General features: G+C 40.1%; 1 protein-coding gene and 8 non-coding genes across 11 annotated transcripts; 4 read left to right on the top strand and 5 right to left on the bottom strand.

Annotated features, from left to right (window-relative positions):
* Positions 1 to 376: 376 nt before the first annotated feature.
* Y54G2A.69 lies at positions 377 to 525 on the bottom strand. Its single transcript, NR_053012.1, has one exon. It is a non-coding gene; the product is annotated as an Unclassified non-coding RNA Y54G2A.69 (non-coding RNA).
* On the top strand, positions 426 to 574 carry Y54G2A.68. Its single transcript, NR_053011.1, has one exon. It is a non-coding gene; the product is annotated as an Unclassified non-coding RNA Y54G2A.68 (non-coding RNA).
* A 1,067-nt stretch (positions 575 to 1,641) lies between these two features.
* On the bottom strand, positions 1,642 to 1,937 carry Y54G2A.66. Its single transcript, NR_053010.1, has one exon. It is a non-coding gene; the product is annotated as an Unclassified non-coding RNA Y54G2A.66 (non-coding RNA).
* A 1,170-nt stretch (positions 1,938 to 3,107) lies between these two features.
* Y54G2A.64 lies at positions 3,108 to 3,256 on the bottom strand. The gene has a single exon (NR_053009.1). It is a non-coding gene; the product is annotated as an Unclassified non-coding RNA Y54G2A.64 (non-coding RNA).
* A 565-nt stretch (positions 3,257 to 3,821) lies between these two features.
* On the top strand, positions 3,822 to 13,244 carry Y54G2A.26 (the record flags this gene model as incomplete). 3 transcript variants are annotated; one of them, NM_001028328.4, is made up of 9 exons in its annotated part: positions 3,822 to 3,890; positions 3,947 to 4,044; positions 6,807 to 7,054; positions 7,108 to 7,480; positions 9,998 to 10,163; positions 10,227 to 10,754; positions 10,823 to 10,939; positions 11,478 to 11,692; positions 12,554 to 13,244. In NM_001028328.4, the coding sequence occupies 9 exons, from the start codon at positions 3,822 to 3,824 to the stop codon at positions 12,573 to 12,575; spliced, it is 1,836 nt and encodes a 611-aa protein (NP_001023499.1). The 3 variants fall into 3 exon arrangements, with proteins under 3 accessions (NP_001023499.1, NP_001023500.1, NP_001368199.1); NM_001028329.4 differs by lacking the exons at positions 3,822 to 3,890; positions 3,947 to 4,044 and having other exon boundaries at positions 6,826 to 7,054; positions 12,554 to 12,575; NM_001380121.1 differs by lacking the exons at positions 3,822 to 3,890; positions 3,947 to 4,044; positions 6,807 to 7,054; positions 7,108 to 7,480 and having other exon boundaries at positions 10,065 to 10,163; positions 12,554 to 12,575.
* Y54G2A.62 lies at positions 4,148 to 4,289 on the bottom strand. Its single transcript, NR_053008.1, has one exon. It is a non-coding gene; the product is annotated as an Unclassified non-coding RNA Y54G2A.62 (non-coding RNA).
* A 2,095-nt stretch (positions 13,245 to 15,339) lies between the features above and the next one.
* Positions 15,340 to 15,443, top strand: Y54G2A.60. The gene has a single exon (NR_053007.1). It is a non-coding gene; the product is annotated as an Unclassified non-coding RNA Y54G2A.60 (non-coding RNA).
* Positions 15,444 to 17,991: 2,548 nt separating this feature from the next.
* Positions 17,992 to 18,043, bottom strand: Y54G2A.71. Its single transcript, NR_053005.1, has one exon. It is a non-coding gene; the product is annotated as an Unclassified non-coding RNA Y54G2A.71 (non-coding RNA).
* On the top strand, positions 17,992 to 18,043 carry Y54G2A.59. Its single transcript, NR_053006.1, has one exon. It is a non-coding gene; the product is annotated as an Unclassified non-coding RNA Y54G2A.59 (non-coding RNA).
* Positions 18,044 to 20,048: the final 2,005 nt, after the last annotated feature.

Raw genomic sequence — 20,048 nt, 5'->3', positions numbered from 1 at the left:
CAACTACACATGCTATCACACAACGGCGGGCCGACCACCACCACCACCACAACCCCAAACCGTCCAAACGGTACATTCGAACAAAAACAATTTATTTCCGCCGGCGTCAACCGTCTGCTCACCTGCGCCTCCTCCTCCTCCTCCTCATCGCCGCCGGTTTCGATTCCCGGTAACCGTAGCTTTGCCAACGGGGCGGCGGCAGCGGCTTCTCAACAGCTTGAGGGTCCCCCCGACGTCTTCTACTACTACTACTGCTTCTTCTTCTTCTTCTTTTTCTTCTCAGGACGTATCGATTTGACCCCTCCCGGTTGGTCGCCCTCTTCTCCCCATTCCGTTCATTGCCATCGTCGGGTTGGTTGGTCTTCGTCGTCGTCGTCGCCACTTTCCCGTTGCCGCGCGCGCGCCGCCCATGACTAGTCATCGAAAATGGAAAGAGTGGGGGGAAAACGAGGGGACTCTCTCCTTTCTCGTATGTGCCCCACCACACCACTCAGCCTGTCTATTTCGCCCCCCGGAGGCCACCGCCGCCGCCGCACTCGTTGTCGTCGTCGTCGTTGTCGTCTTCGTCGTTGTGTCGCCGCCGCCGCCGCCGCCTCTGCTTTCCCTCGTTTTCACTGCCTTTCTTTCCACTTTTCGCTTTCTCTGTGTCTCTCCAACTCTCTATTTTCCTCCCTAACTCCCACAATACCCTATCCCCACCATTCAGTTCAGGCCCCCAAGTCCCGTGGTTTTACTGGTAGCTTCGGAACTGAGGGATGATGGACAGATCTCCCGCCATTCAGACACAACAACGAGGCTACATTGGCTTCAAGACTAGCGCTACACAATCGTATCAAATCGAGGCGGTATAGACATTGACACTATATATCCCTTTATTGGTTTGGTGTCAATTTCTATGCCTGCCGGGAGCAGTTTGCTTTCCATGCTTGCCCTTGATCTATTTGTAAAATTTGGATTTTACTACTTGACCACGTGGTGTCAAAGTGTCTCATTTCGGTTTGATCTACAAAAAATGCGGGAATTTTTTCCCCAAAAAAATGTGACGTCAGCACGTTTCTAACCATGCGAAATTAGTTGAGAACTCTGTGTCTCTTCTCCCGCTTTTTTTCGTAGATCTGCGTAGATCAAGCCTAAATGAGACACTCTGACACCACGTGCTTGACTCAGTTTTTCCCTCTTTTTACTTAATTAGTGAGGCATCGTCATTACGAATTCATTGATAAAAGCTAATTTGGAAGCCATCAGTTATCAAACTAGGATGCTTAAAATTGATTCTTATTCGTTAAACTCCATGCCTAGATCAACTCCGAAGTTCCTGTAACCTAGAAATGGAGTTATACGGATAAGACCGAAGTTCAACTTTAGGCATACATCCTAGTTTGATAACTTGACGTGGTGTCAGAGTCTCCCATTTGATCTACGTAGATCTACACAAAATGCGGGAGTTGAGAGTTCTCTAAGAACATGCTGACGTCACACCCTTTTGGCCAAAAAAATTCCGAATTTTTTGTAGATCAAACCGTGATGGGTCAGCCTAACATCACGTGCAACTTCTGACAGCTTGTATCGTTTGTGATGACGATGCCTAGCTAATTATACGTAAAGGATCAGATGAAGTCTATATTGCCATCCATTACATTTTCTCCGTCGTCTTCGCCATTCCCATCATCCCCCCCCCCTGCCACCCGGATCCCGGGGCCCATCATTTGCTTTGTCAGTCCATTCCCTTCCCCCCCCCCCCCCCCCTATGCCTCACTCCCTTCCGTCCGACCGACTCTTTCCAATCATCATGCGTGTTGTCAAGCTCACGCCCGTCCGAGCACAGCATCATTTCCCATTTCTCTCTGCATCTCTTTGCAGCAGCGTGTTCTATTAAGAACACACATGCAGCAAGCAGTCAGATGTAAAGTATTCCGAAGGGAAGCTCTGTATCCTGCTAACGTTCCGAGTGGAGTATCGTTTTGTCTTAAACTTCATTTATGACTTTAGATGCCTTCGCTTAGCACTTCATTTTCATAGCGGATTAGACTGTTTCCATTGTTTTGTATACATCCTGGCCACGTGGTCTCAGACTGTCCCATTTCGGTTTGATCTACCTAGATCTACAAAAAATGCGGGAGTAGAGACGCAGAGTTTTCAACTGATTTCGCATGGTTAAGAACGTGCTGACGTCACATTTTCTGGGGAAAAAATTCCCGCATTTTTTGTAGGTCAAACCGTGATGGGACAGCCTGACACCACTTGCCTGGCTACATTTCCATGGTTGCTGCTCTCTGCTCTCTCCGATGTTCTCTCCGATCTTCACAACCATATATATTCATATTCCCAAATCGTATGCGACCCTTTTTCTGCGTTTCCGACATTCGTCATACTATTTTCCCATGCACTTCTTCGTCGCCGATCCAAGAAGAAACCGCGGTGGCGGCGCCGCTCGCTCCCCGCAGACGCCTTTCAGACCCCGGGACTCTTCCTCAAGAACACACGCACATGCACACACACACACCCATCACATACACTCGTCTCGCAGCACACACACACACACACACACACACACACACATACACTCGTCATGTGATGAGATGGAGGCGAAGATGGCACCCTTCGCCTAGCAGTACATTTCCGTTGCTTTCTTAGAAGATTCGTCTTTCTTCGTCTTTCTCGTTGTTGTGTGATTCAAGCCAACACAGTTCCTTTTGACATCTACTTGGTGCCAGACAGTCCCATTACGGTTTGATCTACAAAAAATGCGGGAATTTTTCGCGCAAAAAAATTTGATGTCATCACGTTCTTAACCATGCGAAATTAGTTGAAAAGGTTGTGGCCTTTCTCCCGCATTTTTTGTAGATCTACGTAGATCAAGCTGGCATGAGGCATTCTTACACCATGTGCTTTCTAAGACTTTAGGAGCCTAAAAGCTCCGGATCATCTCTTGCCTGGCTACATTTCCATGGTTGCTGCTCTCTGCTCTCTCCGATGTTCTCTCCGATCTTCACAACCATATATATTCATATTCCCAAATCGTATGCGACCCTTTTTCTGCGTTTCCGACATTCGTCATACTATTTTCCCATGCACTTCTTCGTCGCCGATCCAAGAAGAAACCGCGGTGGCGGCGCCGCTCGCTCCCCGCAGACGCCTTTCAGACCCCGGGACTCTTCCTCAAGAACACACGCACATGCACACACACACACCCATCACATACACTCGTCTCGCAGCACACACACACACACACACACACACACACACATACACTCGTCATGTGATGAGATGGAGGCGAAGATGGCACCCTTCGCCTAGCAGTACATTTCCGTTGCTTTCTTAGAAGATTCGTCTTTCTTCGTCTTTCTCGTTGTTGTGTGATTCAAGCCAACACAGTTCCTTTTGACATCTACTTGGTGCCAGACAGTCCCATTACGGTTTGATCTACAAAAAATGCGGGAATTTTTCGCGCAAAAAAATTTGATGTCATCACGTTCTTAACCATGCGAAATTAGTTGAAAAGGTTGTGGCCTTTCTCCCGCATTTTTTGTAGATCTACGTAGATCAAGCTGGCATGAGGCATTCTTACACCATGTGCTTTCTAAGACTTTAGGAGCCTAAAAGCTCCGGATCATTGCAATTTTTTTTTCTGAAAATTCATCCATAATTTTTCTTAAAATAGACTTTCTCTCTTAAAACATTATATATCGTTATATATTCTTCACACACAGTCTTTTCCAGAGTATCCACCACACCCATTCATTGTCACTTTCAACGGGAATCATCCAACACCACCAGCAGCACCGCCGCTCGCCAATCAACATCTGCACACGTTGAAGACGATGCAGTTCTACCAGCCACCGGCTCAGCAGCACCTTGCGCGGAGCACACCGCCTCCGAATTTTGCTCAGGTTACAATTTAATTTAATTATAAAAAAAAAGCTAAGATAACCGATTCAATTTTCAGCCCTATGGAATGGGAATGCGCCCACACGAGGAAGAAACTCGACAGATTATGAATTTGGATAGTCAACAGACGCACAGCTCGTCGCCAACATCTTCATGGTGAGTGACACTATAACGGCAGCGGGATCTAGCACCCCCAAATCATTATTATGGCATTTGGTTGTGTAGAAAGAGAGAGAGAGAGAGAGAGAGAGAGATGGCTGATCCCCCCGCCGTCGTCGTCGTCGTTTCTGCTGTCGGAACCAAGCGATTATTGGATCCTTCTGCGTGTGCGCGCGCGCCCCGCTCTCTCTCACACTCACACGCAAAACTTGTTTCGGTTTTCGATCGACTATACTTGTTGGCCTCAATGCTAACTACGGAGTACGATATATATATATATATATATATGAAGTGGTGGGAAGGTTTTTCTGGGGGATTGAGAATATTGAACTGAACATGTGTGCCAGAATGTCCCAGTTCGGGTTGCTCTATAGATCTACAAAAAATGCGGGAGAAGAGACACTGATTTATTGTTGTTTTGCATTGTTAAGAACGTGCTGACGTCACATTTTTCAGGGCAAAAAATCCCGCATTTTTTGTAGATCAAATTATAGTGGGACAGCGTGACACCACGTGTAATTCAAGAATTATAAATATGAAAAAATGCACCTATAGCCGCCTCCCTCCCCATTTTTTCAAATTTTAAATATAAATATTTTATACTTTCGATAAATACTATTTCAGCTAGGTCGTAAGTACCACGTGATGTCAGGCTGTCTCATTGCGGTTTGATCTACAAAAAATGCAGGAATATTTCGCCCAAAATATGTGACGTCTGCACGTTCTTAATCCATACGGAATCAGTTGAGAACTCTGCGTCTCACCTCCCGCATTTTTTGAAGATCAAAGCGAAATGGGACTTTTCACGTGACGTCAGAATGCCTCATTTCGGCTTGATCTACGCAGGTCTACTACAAAAAATGCGGGTGGGCAGAGACGCAGAGTTCTCAACTGATTTCGTATGGTTAAGAATTTCGTATGGTTAAAAATTCCCGCATTTTTTGTAGATCATACCGTGATGGGACAGCATGGTACCACGTGACTTTCTGACTCCACGTGAAGTACCGATAATTTGTTGAAATGCTGATCAATTTTGCAATTTTTCAAAAACTTTCCACTGCCTAGAGATAATTTAGACGACTATCAGGAATAATCGGTGGTAACTGTCCGCAGGAGATATTCTAGATGAAATATTTCAAGTTCTAGATATCCGCGGCAAAGTGCAACTTTATATATTTGGCTATGGAATGACACTAAATATTTAAGAAATATACACTATTTCTCGACAAAATAACGAATTTTTCCAAATTCCAAGAAATCACGTGGTGCCAGACTGTCCCATCACTGTTTGATCTACAAAAAATGCGGGATTTTTTTGCCCAAAATATGTGACGTCTACACGTTCTTAACCATGCTAAATTAATTGTTGAGCGTCTCTTCTCCCGCATTTTTTGTAGATCACAACGAAATGGGACATTCTGAGACGACGTGAAAAATTTCAAGTCCCTGACAGTAACCCATCGCTGTTGTTGCTGCTGCCCCATGTCACCCATTCGCTAATTCCGTTTAGCGTCATTCACACTCTCTTGTGTGTTAGCTTCTGTCCTCTACTAATTGAATCAAAGGTGTGTGTGTGTGTGTGTGTGTGTGTGTGCATGTGTATACGTGTGTGTGTGTGAACCACCCATCTCTAAATACCATGTAGAAACACGGGAAACTGCCGTCTCGACGCCGTCGTCGTCGTCGCGCGCCCCATAGATTCTGAAGAGTGATGAGAGACGCAGTCATACACACACACACACACACACACACACACATCCGGAAATAGTGTAGAGAGGCGCAGAGGGGACGATGCATGACTGAATGGGTGGCTGCTGAAGCAAATGTGTGGTTGTGGACGGACGGAGGGACCCCGACACGGGGGGAGGGGGGGGGGGGAATGAGAGAAGTATCAGTGGTATGATAGAGCCAGCGAGAAGCTGAGAAAAAGAGAAGCGAATGAAGCCTCTCTTCGTGTTCTACTATTCCCCGGCGCTCTCACTGCTGCTGCTGCTGCTGCTGCTTGTTTCGATAGGGACTCTATGCTTTACCGCGTCTGAAGTGCCCGCGGGGCCCTGCTGCTGACGACGACGAGTAGAAAGGATGGAGGGGCAATATATGTCCATTGGGGGTCTTGTGATGGAAAGCATCAAGCGAGTGAAGAGGGGAAATGTAAGGAGAGAGTTGGGAATCTACAGAAAGTTTTGGAAAAAATACAGCGATTACAGTAATTATTAATGTTATCGAAAAAAAATTTCAAGAAATTCCTGATTTTTTTGTGTTTGAACATGAATCCCTAAAAATTATATCTGTGTGTTGTTACATCTTTTTCCGAAGCCTTGAATCCGTTTTAGACATTTAAAAAATGCTGAATTTTATACATTTTCCGCATCATTTCTTGGGACCTCCACCATTTTTTTTTGAAGTCTAAAAGTTTTTTGAAAATTGGCTCACAAAATGAATCGTAAAATATATATATATAGTTCAATTTTTTCATATATTTGAAATAAATAATTCGAAGCATTGGTGTAAAACATTGTTTTTCGCATACTATTAATTAAGAATTTCTCGAAAAGTGGAAAAAATGGAATGGAAAAAAAAACAAACATTTGTGAATATTACACAGTAACAAAAATTTGAAGTTACAGTACTCTTTTAAGGTGCACTCCTCTTGTCGAGGCCGGGTACCGTATTTTCGGCGCAAAGTTGAGTGATATAGATCATATTTTATTTAAAGAAAAGAATATAATTTTCAATTATCAAAAAGCTCGATTTTTCAGGAATCAGCCGTACGGACAAATGTCAAATCCTTATCAACAACGTGGACCTTCTCTCTACGCCCCACCAGGCCCACCGGTAATGCACCAGAATGGACCACCGGGAGTTGTTCCTACATCGAATCCCTATTACCAACCTCCTGTTCCACCACAACATCATCATATGCAACCACAGGCGCCTATGATGTCCCCCGGAATGCATGGACAACAGCAACAACAACCATATTATAATACGCAATCACCATTGACAGGTTTATTCGAAATATTATCAAAAAAAAAAAATACAATATTGAATTATTTCTAGGAACTCCACCATCCATGAGCTACGGTACCCCACAGATCCCTGCTCCACCACCAACCTCGAATGGTTCGGCGCCAATGTTCAATTTTTCGAAGCCAAGAAACTCGAACGAGGGATCGTTGACGAATGGTGGTGGCGGTGCTGCACATCGCCGAAAGAAGCACAACGATTTGAGCTCGCCACGCTATAGCAGTAATAGCAATGAAGATGTTGATGGTTCAGTGTTTCCCGATATGGCAGACTTCCCACTGCTCGACGTTGTTCAATCGAAGGCGAAGAAGGATGCCGGTCGAAAACCGTGCCGCCCGCATCTTTGTGAGCAATCGAGAATGCTCATTTCTCGTGTTTGTCATTTCCATCGGGAATTTATTAAACGGTAAGTATTATTTCTCATCATTGACTTATATTATCTGCGTGCTTACTATGGCAATGGCTGTCACAAGACAAGCTGGCCTACTTCATCAGTACTCTGATGCGGAAACACGGAAACCTAACTAGGGACTCTTTTTTGGTCACCCGAGAGTTATGTGTCGAATGATATATTTTTGGAAAACTAATACAATGAACATATCGAATTCAAAATAAAATGTTGCCCAAATTGATGTTAAGACAATTTTTTTCAAAACTCCGAGTGCGTATATTAATGGGGTTATGGGGTTATTCAAGTAGTGTCGGAAAATTAGAAAGTGTAGAAAAGCTACGTCACACCTGTATTCAAGTAAATAAAAACATGTATTTAAATACATTTGTGACGTCACAAATGTATTTAAATACATTTTGCTACATTACTTGAATAACTCCATAAGCCAAAATGTCGTTGTTTTTGAAGCTTCATATCTCGACAGACTTCAAAGATACAAGAAAATAGTCAACTGACAAAACGTTAAGAACAATACGAAAATCATTATATTAAAATATAATTCCATGTGACATGTTACGTACTCCTGTAACATTTTAAGTGCTTATAACTACATGAGTACGTAACACATCAAATGGAATTATATTTTAATATAATGATTTTCGTATTGTTCTTAACATTTTGTCAGTTGACTATTTTCTTGTATCTTTAAAGTCCGTCGAGAGAGATATGAAGCTTCAAAAACAACGGCATACGCATTCGGAGTTGAAAAAAAATTGTCTTAACACATCAATTTGGGCAATATGAACACTTATTTTGAATTCGATATGTTCATTGTATTAGCTTTCCAGAAAATATGTCATTCGACTCATAACTCTCTGATGACCAAAAAAGAGTCCCCAGTTAGGTTTCCGTGTTTCCGCATCAGAGTACTGATGAAGTAGGTCAGCTTGTAGTCTTGTGACAGCCATTTCGCTTGAGCGCCGAGGCTGTATACATGCAAGAGTGAGTGTGCTCCGTGAGCACAGAGCGGCGCAAACGAGCTGCATTTGTCGTCGTCGGTCGGTCGGTCGGTCGGTCGGTCCGTTGGCCTTCAACGTCTTGCCCGGCAAGCGCACGCACCCTCCTCGCCCGTTGCGTTCTCTTGGCGGCGCCTCTCCCCCGATTGGTTTCAGTGACCCCCTACCTACCTGACTGCGTCTCCGTTACCACTCAGACACTATCTCCCTCTCTCTCTCTCTCACTCGTCAATCCCCAATGGCTCATCATCATTGTCGAGAAGACGTCGTCAACGTCGTCGTCTTCGGCGGCAGCAAATGCTTCACCGGGGGTTTTCAGCGGCGATGATGATGATGAATAAGATATGAATTGGGTGTTGGCGGGAATGAGAGAGGAATAATTTATTTCGGCAATTCTACAAAATGGTCGATTGCACCATGTTTTTCCAAAATTTTTTTCATTTAAGGTCAAAAATATCAAGTCGATTTGATTTATCTGAAAATGACAGTTAACATTTTGGAATATGCTCAAAAATTGTTGAAATCGGGATTTTTGCCGAAATTTTCAGTTTTCATATAGTTTGAGCATTTTCTCAAATTTTAAAGCTGAAATAAATGTAATTTTTTTAGAAGAATAAAGCCGTTTTTCTATTTTTTGATACTAATTTTTAAATGGAAAAACATGATGCAATCGACCATTTTGTGGAACTTCCCAAAATACTCAGTTGATTTAAGAGGAATAATATACTAGTTCAGGTGTGGATCTATCTAGTACCATGTTTTCCAATTAAAAATTGGTGTCAAAATATATAAAATCTACTGAATTTATCTAAAAAAAAGTAACATTTACTAGAACTGAAACATTTGAAGAAATGATCAGAAATGGCTTGAAAGTTAGAGATTTCTATTGGCTATTTTCCGGCCATTTTCGAGCATTTTCTCAAATATTTCAGCTGATATGGATGTTATATTTTTAGATGAAACAAGTTATTATCTATATTTTGACACTAATTTCGAAAAAAACATGGTGCAACCGACCATTTTGTAAAAAAACTGAAAATAAATAAGTTGATTTCAAAAATATTTAATATAAAAACGGATGGAATACCGTATATATTTTCTATTAGTATGGCCTCCCTTTTAGACTTGCACACATTAGTGTTGCACTCCCTAATAGTCTTGCACCTACTTTTTTTTGTTGCAAACCCTCCTTACTAATTTTAAAATTTTAATAACATTTTTTGCCTATTTTGCAACAGTTTATAACAAAATTTTTAGAGATTGAAGTTATCGTACCTTTTTGTTGCAATTTCAATCAAATTTTCTATACTTCCAAATAAAATTTGAGTTTTTTGCAAGTAGAATCTAGTAAGCCCCAACACATAAAAATGTTCTGAAAAATAGTAGTGGCACTCCCTATTAGACTTGCACTCCCTAATAGTATTGCATGCGGGAAGACCATCGAAAAATAGTAGTATTGCAGCCAATATATTAATAGAAGAAATACGGTATATATTAAATAAACATATATTTTCAGGCTTCCTGCTCGTCATCCTCTTGTCAATTCACCATTTTCCAAGCCGGATCAATGGACTTCCCAAATAATGGGCATCTCGCTGGCAACCGTTCGAAAATGTATTGATATGGCTGTGGATGAGGAGGTCTTCACTAGATGCACCGATAAAAATCTTGTCAATCTTACGGTTTGTCGGCAGCATTTTTAAAGAAATTAACGAATTTTTTTCGAAATTTTGTGCACATTTCAGCCATCGGAACGTGCCGAACGAGAAGAGCTCCTGTCGAAGTTGTCGACGGTATTTGAAGACGAAAAATCGCTGGGCGCCGGAACAGCCGGAATGACGATTGCCGAGTACTCTCCACGAAGATCCTATTCGAATACACTGCTCCGCCAATCGACAGATGATAAATCGTCGACTTCATCCTACAATGCGAATGGTGGAGAATACGGCGGAAGCACTGAGACGACACTGTTGAATCTGGATGATCATTCGAATAGCTCAAAAGATTATGGAATGACTCCGACGACTCCAGCAGCACCTGTAGCATCATCAGTAACATCAGATCTTGGTGGTGGTGGTGGACAAGTTTTTGAGGAAATTGGAGCAATTGGTGGTGGAATGAGCACCGAGTCGTCGTTGGATGATAAGTCGGCTGTGAAGATTCCGAAGCGAGGAAGGCCTTGTAAGGCTCCAGGGACTACGGCGACTAATAAATCGACAAAGAGGAAGGAGTCTCAAGACGGAGGGCAAGAGGTGGGGGGACCTGTTGAAGATGTGAGTTTTGGGAAATTAGCATTTTGATTAAAAAGAACACCTAAAAATTTGAAATTTTCAAATTTCAGAAAGATGATCATGAGAAAAAGACTGAGGATGAAGATGAAACGAATGAGGAGACTGAGAAAATTGAAGTTCAACAAGCGGATCAAGCTGAGAGAGAAGATGATGCAGCTTCCAGTGAGGTATATCTGAGGACTGGATTTCTGGGTGTCAAAATTCCAAAAAAAAACCCTAATTTCAGCTAAAACCTTCAATTTTTTCAACTTTTCCGTTCTGGGAATTGGATTTGATATTATTGAATATTTTGGTAATTTATCTCATATTAATACATTGATGTAGGTACATTTAAAGCCGATAGGTACCCAAAATATAGTGTTTTAAATATACCTAAATCAATAAAATATTATGAGATAAACGATCGAAATATGCAATAAAGAATGATCTAATTATATAAAATCTTATTGCCAACCCGGAAAAGTTGGCAAAAATTGGAGATTTTAGCTAAAACGAGGATTTTTTGTTGAACTTTTTATACTACCGCCATTAAAAAAATTTGTGCATTTGGGCACATTTTAGCAAAAACAAGTAATTTTTTTGAAACTTTGAACCGCCATTAAATTTTCTGAAAAATTTTTCGAGAAGAATTCGTTTGTTTCAGCACATTTTGAGTAGTCAAGCTTTGAAAAAAGATAACAAAAATTAATAAAGGTATTACTTCAGGGTACAAACCGAAGCGAAACTGCAACTCCGGAACTAGCAACCGACACTACAGCTGTTGCCAAGAAGACTCGCTCCGCAGCAGCTCGACGCAAGAACACTAAGACGGTCGACGACGAGTTTGCAGGCGCCACGAAAAAGAAGAGAGGATCAGTGACGGCAGCGACCGCCGGAATCGGTGGTGACGACGAGAATTCGGATCACAAAATGGTGACAAGGTAGAGATTAACGATTAAAGAAGGAGTATCGTCAATGGGGGAAATTGTTTTAAAATGAAGTATTTTTGTATTCAAACTTCCAATTATTGCAAAAGAAAAACCGGAAAATGGCTGAAAGTGGCTGGGACTAGTTTTTCACTTGGTGGCCTAGAACTCCTAAAGTTCGGCCACCGATTTTTTAAAATTGATTTTAATGATTTCTAGGGTGGTTTTTACGGTTTTAAACAAATTCTAGGCCACAGCATCGGGCCAGAGTGGTGGTTAGGAAGCGGCGAAAAATTTTGGCGAAAAAATTAGAAAAATTGGCCTAAACTGACCTGAAAATGATGAAAATCGAAAAAAAAAATCGGTGGCCGAACTTTTGATTTTCTAGGCCATCAAGTGGAAAGTTAGTCCCCCACCTGAAAAAATGTCTAGAAAGACTGAGAACGACTGAAAATTTCCTAAAAATCATTAAAAACGAATAAAAAAAATCGGTGGCCGAACTTTTGATTCCCTGATGGCCTAGAATTCCCAAAAGTTCGGCCACCGATTTTACATTTGTTTTTATTGCAAAATTAGGATTTATAACTGAAATTTTTGAATTTTTGAACTGAAAAATTGTTTAAAACTTTAAAACCATTAAAAACCACCCTAGAAATCATTAAAATCAATCTAAAAAAAATCGGTGGCCGAACTTTAGGATTTCTAGGCCACCAAGTGAAAAACTAGTCCCAGCCATTTTCCCGTTTTTCTTTTGCAATAATTTGAAGTTTGAGCACCAACCAATACTAATACATTTTAAAACAATTTCCCCCATTGACACGATACTCCTTCTTTAAGAAATTGTCTATGTTCTTATGTCTTTTTTTTTATTTTTAGAGCTAGAAGCCGTCAACCGTGATTTGTGTGACTGTAGAGAGATCTTCTTCTTCTTCTTCTTCTTCTTCAAATGCCTTCCCATCCAAAAATCTATCCTATTCGTGCCATTTTGTGCCTCTTTTGCTTTTTTAATTTTCTTTATACATTCCTGTAATTCCCCATTTTTCTTCACTTTTTTTTTCTGATTCATTCCCCCCCAGTTCCCCTCAATGACTTTTTTCTGCTCCCTGTTTTATCTGTACATGACTTTAAAAAAAAAATAATTGAATAATTCCCCCCAATATAATCTCCAATTTTTTTCCATTAGGCTTCCATTTTATATGGACACACACAACACACCAACACACCATGCTTTTAATTTACCTTGGTCCTCGGGTAACACACACACACAGCTTTACTGCACATTTTTTCCCGACTTTTTTTAGTGTTTTAGGGGCCTTTTTCTCTCTCTCTCTCCATATTCCCCCCGAGCCCTGTACTCGTGAAAATGTTTTACCTCCCCATCCCATTCCGAAATTATTATTCGTTATTCCTTATTTCAAAATAACACTATTAATTTATTTAATTATCCCCCTCTCCCTTGACTCCCGAATATTCGATTTTTCTTGTATAATTTCATTTCTGTCTATGAAAGATATGAAAATGGTGTAATATATATAGACATTAAACAACAAAAAAGTACAACATGAAATGCGATCCTTGAATGTTATTATCGGAGCTCACGGAGCTCACGGAGCTCACTCTGATAACCACATGAATTTTTTTTGTTCTCGTCCGTGTAAACTTTACACATTGTCGTGATGAGTGAAAATGTTTTTTTCCGCCCGGCTGACCGAGAAGCCCTGGCCAGCGGTGGTGATTGGGGTGCCATTTGAACGTTACGGATTGATATATGATGAGAGACAGGAATCAATGGCTCCGACGATTTTTGCTCATTTTTGCGTTTTTTTTTTCCTCTAAAAATGAAACTGGTATTGGCAAATTGCCGGTTTGCCCGTTTTGCCGGAAATTTTGATTTTCGGCAAACTGCCGGTTTCCCGTTTTGCCGGTAATATTGATTTTCGGCAAACTGCCAGTTTGTCGATTTGCCCGATTTGCCGATTTGCTAGAAATTTTGAATTCCGGCAAATTTGCCGATTTGCCGGAAATTTTCAATTCCGACAGTTTACCGATTTGCCGGTTTGCTGATTTGCAGGAACTTTTCAAAATTGGCGATTTGCCGGTTTGCCCATTTGTCGGAAATGTTCAATTCCGGCATTTGCCGATTTTCAAAAAAATATGTGCAAAAACACTTGCCGAAAAATTTGCTGAAAATTTGCCGATTTTCCGGAAATTTCAATTCCGGGAATTTGCCAGTTTGCCGGAAATGTTCAATTCCGGCAATTCGCCCGATTTGCCGGAAATTTCCATTCCGGCAAGTCGCCGGTTTGCCAATTTGCCGGAAATTTCAATTCCGTCAATTTGCCGATTTGCCGGAAAACATCGAAATACAAACTGTTTCGTTCTTCAAGATTTTTCCTGTTTTTGGTGGCCGAGTTTTTTTTATTATCTGATTTTGGCCATTTTTTATTCTTATTGTACTACATGACCATAAAATTCTGAGAATGCGTATTGCACAACATATTTGAAGCACAAAATATCTCGTAGCGAAAACTACAGTAAGTTTTCAAATGACTACGGTAGCGCTTATGCCGATTTACGAGCTCGATTTTCGAAATGTGTTCGAAAATGGTAGCGATTTTCCATTTTCCTTCGTTGTTTCTTCATATTATTTTCTATTTTCTCAATTTTTGTTCAATTTTAATACATATTCTATTAAATCGACGCCAGTGCTATAGTAGTCATTTAAACAGGATTACTGTAGTTTTCGCTACGAGATATTTTGCGAGTCAAATGTGTTGTATAATACGCATTCTAAGAATTTTGGTCAACAATACAGTCCTACGTCTTTTCAAAATTTTGTTTCGAAACCTGTTCAGACCTACTCAAATTTTTTACATATTCTTTATACTTCCGTAGAACAAGAAAAAAAATCAAAACGTGCCGCAAACGATCTCGTCACTTGAAAATTTTTACGAGCACCCGAGAGGTGTGAGCTCATTATAAATTTCCATCCGGTCTTGCTGAGAACTTTTTTTTTTGCTTTATGACTTATTCTTGTCCAAACTCCTATTATTTAAAGAATGCAATTTAGCCTCGCTGTAATTTTTGCGTATTGTGCGTATTTGCGTATTGCGTACATGCGTATTGTGCAACATATTTGACGCGCAAAATATCTCGTAGCGAAAACTACAGTAGTTCTTTAAATTACTACTGTAGCGCTTGTGGCGATTTACGGGCTCGATTTTCGAATTGTCTTTGAATAATTTATTTATCGATGGAAAATTAAAATTAATAAAATAGAACATTGCTGTAACTATTCGAAAAACAATTCACTTCGAAAATCGAGCCCGTAAATCGACACAAGCTCTATTTACAGTAGTCATTTGAAGAATTACTGTAGTTTTCGCTACGAGATAATTTGCACGCCAAATATGTTGTTCTCAGAAAATTAGCTTTTTGCTTTTTGCACCAAAAGTGTTGTATTTATAACCAAAAAAAAAATCAAAATTTAAAACAAAATCACCATATTTTTTTATAATTAAAAATTATACCAGAATCTCCCATGTCCTTCCAGCAGTAGTACATCTACTGTGGGAACTTCCACCTATACAAGTACTACTCTTTTTACTCATTTTCCCATCTCATTCACTTCTTCTACGCATCTCTTTTTCTTCTCGAAGCGCGCGAAATTTGTCGCCGTGTGGACGGAGCACATCTTTCCGCGAGTAAAATTGCAAAAAGGGTTTTAGTTTGAAACGCTTTGATTGCATTTTTATTTTTCGTTTTCTCTATTCGTAACAATCTCGTCTCTTTTTTTCGTCGATTTTCTTCTAGAATCAAGCAGTTTCGTTCCAGATGTTACTCATTTCAGCGGCAGGAGCTTTTTTTTTAAAAAGAAATTTAGTAGATAGGAATTACCAAGAAAAAGATTATAATCCAAAGAGATCAAGCTCATTGAGCCCAACACATTCTGATTTGAAGGGCTCCCAAGCGAATTGCCCACTTTTGGCAACCCCCTAATGGAATTCTTATGGTGTTCAGATGCTTCTTTTCGAGGATCCTTATATATTTTAGTTCAAAAAGACATATAAAGTTTGATTCAAAATTCGGAATAATTTTAAAAAGATTTCTCGTCACGAAATTTGAACTTTTTCATAAAAAATATATTTTTGAATGAAAATTTTGAATTTTGAATTTATTTTTGAAAATATGACGCAAAATTTAAAATATAATGTCTTTTAAATGCCTGTAGGTGTGAAAAATATGTTTTTTGTGTAAGTTAAAAAAAGACTTGCATGAATTTTAACTGTAGGCAGGGGTCTAGGCAAGAGGCCGCGCCGTCAGGTACATGTCGCCAGGCGTATTTGCATAGTAGGCAGGCGAGCATTTTGGAGAACCGTCCTAAGTGGCCTGAGAGGTAGGCGTAGGTTGCATTTTATTAGGTAGGTATTCATTGCCTGGTAGGCAAGCGTAGGCATCCTTGAAGGCAGGCATAAGGTACTTTGTAGGCAAACATAAAATTCATTCTCGCCGCTTTGAAGTTGGCGTAGGCATTATTTGCAGGCTGTATAGGTAGGCTTAGGCTCCGTTTCAGGGCGTTGGTTTCCTTGAATGCAAGTATTGGTTGAAATAGAGGCGAACATAGGTTGCCTAGGTCGTGTTGGGTGCGTTGTAGGCACATATTGGTTGCCTAGTAGGCAGGTAGGTGCCAGTTGTTTGATAGGCGTAGGCTGCCCAATAGGCAGGCAGGCATTTCCGTGCCTCAGCTTGCACCCCATTTTTCCAAATTTCCTTCAATTTCCATACAATTTCACAATACCCAAACCACTAATCAGAAAAAATTCCCTCATCACCCAAAAGGTGTGAACCATTTCTCCTAAAACTCCGTCCACACACTCCTTACATGTCCATCTGTTGTTATGAGTTCACACAACGGGTGAGCTAATCGAATCGAAGAGAGAGAGTCCCTTTGGAATGCCCCCTCCTCCCCATTTTCCTTATCCACCACCAGTACCACTACCCGGGCGGTCTCTAACTCAATTGGGCACCCCCCCCCCTTAGGCCGCCCATTTTGCGTGGAATTATCAATGTGTGTATGTGTCGTCTCCATTTGGTTTTCATGGTTTCATCGAGCCGCCCCTGATGTTTCTCTCTGTGTGAATTTTTGATAATGTTAACGGGAAGGGGCATAATGTTTTTGTGGATAATAAATGAGTCCAGGGTGTTGAGAAATTAGAGTAGAATTTTTAGCCATTTTTTGCTGTGTTCCACTAACGTTTTCAAAATTTTGAAAAAATCCTTTTGGCGCGAAATTCAAATTTCATCGCTACATCCATTTAAGGGAAGTTCGAAGTTCAATTGTTTCTCTAAAAATTTTGGGTGGGAGCTTCAAATTTCGATATTTTTGAGGGGAAAATATTCACTCGATTTTAATTTTCTTGAATTTTTGAAGGAAAATTTGATTTTTAGAATTTTTATTTTGTTCCAAAAGTCTTGACGAGCTCAAAATTAAAGTTAATTTTTTTTTCATAATTGAGCCGCAAAATTAAAACAAAATTAAATAAGATTAAAGGCGCGTAATTGGAATTACATTTTTTAAAAGGTGGAAATTAAAATTCAAAATTTATTTATTTTAACTAAAAATTAACCGCAGAAGTTCTTATGCTAAATTTTCCAGAAAAAAAAAATCCAGAATTCAAGCTTGAACAGTTCTTAAAAAGTATCATTTTGGAGCTTTACTCAAAATTTAAACATTTGAAGAAAAAACAATATTTTGTTTTAATTCCGACGGAAGTTTAAAAAAATTACGATCCCTACCTACCTACTCCCACCTACTCCTACCTGCCTGCCTACCTTCCTACCTGCGTACCTACCTGCCTTCCTACCTACCTACCTACATACCTACCTACCTTCCTACCTTCCTATCTACCTTCCTTCCTACCTACTAGATTTTTTTTTGCCTATTTAGGTATATACCCCAATGCCACCCTCTGGACCCATTCTATTAGCTCCCTTACCCGGTTTTATGACTCATTTCCCTCTTTTTTTTCTGCTGACCCAATCCGAAGGCTACCCACATTTTGTAATTGCTCCGTCTGATTTTTGCCGCCGTCTTTCTTTTCACTCCTCCAATATTTTCCGATTTAAACCGGTTTTTATGTCCTTTCCGGGGCGGCTCATCCCCTGGTTCTTCCCACACTCATTTTCTATTCATCAGTGTCGGTGAGAGGGTACAAGTAATTACCCACTACTAGGTGGCCTAGCTACTTTTTATGGGGTCCCCCACCCCACGTTGCAACACATACACAAATGAGTTGAGTAGAAAGAAGACATGAAAAGGAAGTCGAGAATGGACCCGCAAACAGTGAATTGTACTTCCGATTGATGCGAATTTCACAGAGAAGACTTGATGATGACGCTGTGCTTTGCGGCGGCGGCTATAGATAAAACTGCAACATTTTGGAGCCGCTTCCTTTTGTTTTGAACACAGGCTTAGAGCCGGACGGGCTCTTTGGAACTGCTCAACTGTTCAAAATTTAAAACTTTTCATCAGTTGCGTTATTTATTTGCGTCCGACCAAATATCGCAAACAAGTTGCCGGTTGCCGAAAAGTTGCCGAAACTTTTTGGGTTCGGCAATTTCGGCAATTGCCGGTTGCCGAAATTTTTAGAGTTCGGCAATTTCGGCAATTGCCGATATCAATGTCAAACATTTTGAAGCTCAGAAAAAATCATACAGAAAGCCTGAAAAATGCTAAAATCTAAAACGCTCAAAAATATGATTTCAAGGAAAATTTTAAAACCTAGTTGCCGGTTGCCGAAACATTTTGGGCTCGACAACTTCGGCAATTACCGGTTGCCGAAAATCTCGGTTACCGCACATCCCGGTACCTACTTTTCTACCGTATTAAAATTATCAATTATTGGACTAAATTTTGAAAAATTCTAGAAGTTTTTATTTCAATTTTGAGCCAAAAAACTGGGAAACTCTGTTTTACGAGTTTTTGGAAGCCCGGGTTCAAAAAATGTTTCTTCCGGTTTTATGATCAAATTATGTTTGAAATATTTATATTTTTGAATATTGTATTTTGTTCACAGCTGCACCTCGTAGAAACGTTCTTTAAAATTTTTTGGCGGAATTTTTCAGAAAATTTTTGAGTTTTTGGGGTGTGAAAATTTTCTGGAAGCTTCGTGAGAAACCTATAAAAATTGACACATTTTTTCTCAATTCTCGATAAATTAAAAAAATTCTCGAAACAAAAAAATGTCCTTCATCTACTTTTTCACATTTTCAAGAGCATTAAAATTTTGCAACTCTGGAAAAATCCACTGTTTCAGTAATTTTACAAGCTTCTTGCCATATATGTGGTGTTAGAGCGTCCGATTTCGGTTTGATCTACGTAGATCTACAAAAATTGCGGGAGAAGAGACACAGGGTTATCAACTGATTTCGCTGACGTCACAATTTTTGCGCAAAAATTCCCGCATTTTTTGTAGATCAAACCGTAATGGGACAGTCTGGCCCACCATGCGTATATTTTTATCCGAAATTTTATCTCTCCAAAAATAAAAGCAATCTTTTTTTCTAAAATTTCCAAAATCCCAAAAACTCGCCACTTGAAAATAGTTTCATTGTCCATCATCAACATCAGTTCCCTCTCTCCTCAAAACTAGAATAGCAGATGATAGTCTGCCTCATCTTTTTCCATGCCATCTCCAGTCATCGTCTTCCTGTAGGGCCCCCCTCCTGTGTCTCTGCGTCTCTTCGTCTCCCCTACTCTCTCACTTCCTGATTGGCTCGATTGTCCATGACGCCGAGGATAAGACAAGATTTTTTCTTGTGCAATTTCTGTGACTTCTGGGACCAAAAAAATATCGGAGCCACTGCAGGCGATGTTTTTCTGTTTACTTTGTACTTTTTGTTTTGATTTTTCTGAAAAAATTACCGAAAATACTTTATTTTTTATTATTCCGAAACGACGTTTTTCCGATCGAGAGCAGTTTTTTTTGTAGATTTTTGATTATTTTGAAAAGGTTTTTGGGATCGGAAATTTTTTAGTCAAGCTTAAAATTTTTTTTAAGTGTTGGTGTAGATTTACGGGGTCTAAAAGTGTGAAAAAAAATTCAGAAAATAAAAGTTCCAAAAAAATTCAAAACTATCACCCAGACACAAAATTTAGCGATTTTCCCTTCAAAACTACAGTACCTCGGGTCTCGAAGCGACAATTTTTGATATTTTTTTTATTACATGCAAGAAGGTGTGCGCCTTTACAAAGTACTGTAGTTTCAATTTTTCTTTTCGAGTTTTCATGCATAGTTTTTCACATGATTTTTTATTTTCTATAATATTTAAGTTTTTAAATGAATAAACATATTTTTGCTTGAGAAACTAT

Source organism: Caenorhabditis elegans, chromosome IV, assembly GCF_000002985.6.
Source record: "Caenorhabditis elegans chromosome IV".
Lineage (NCBI taxonomy): Eukaryota > Metazoa > Nematoda > Chromadorea > Rhabditida > Rhabditidae > Caenorhabditis > Caenorhabditis elegans.
Note: the sequence above shows the minus strand (reverse complement) of the source record. Positions and strands in the feature narration are given on the sequence as shown.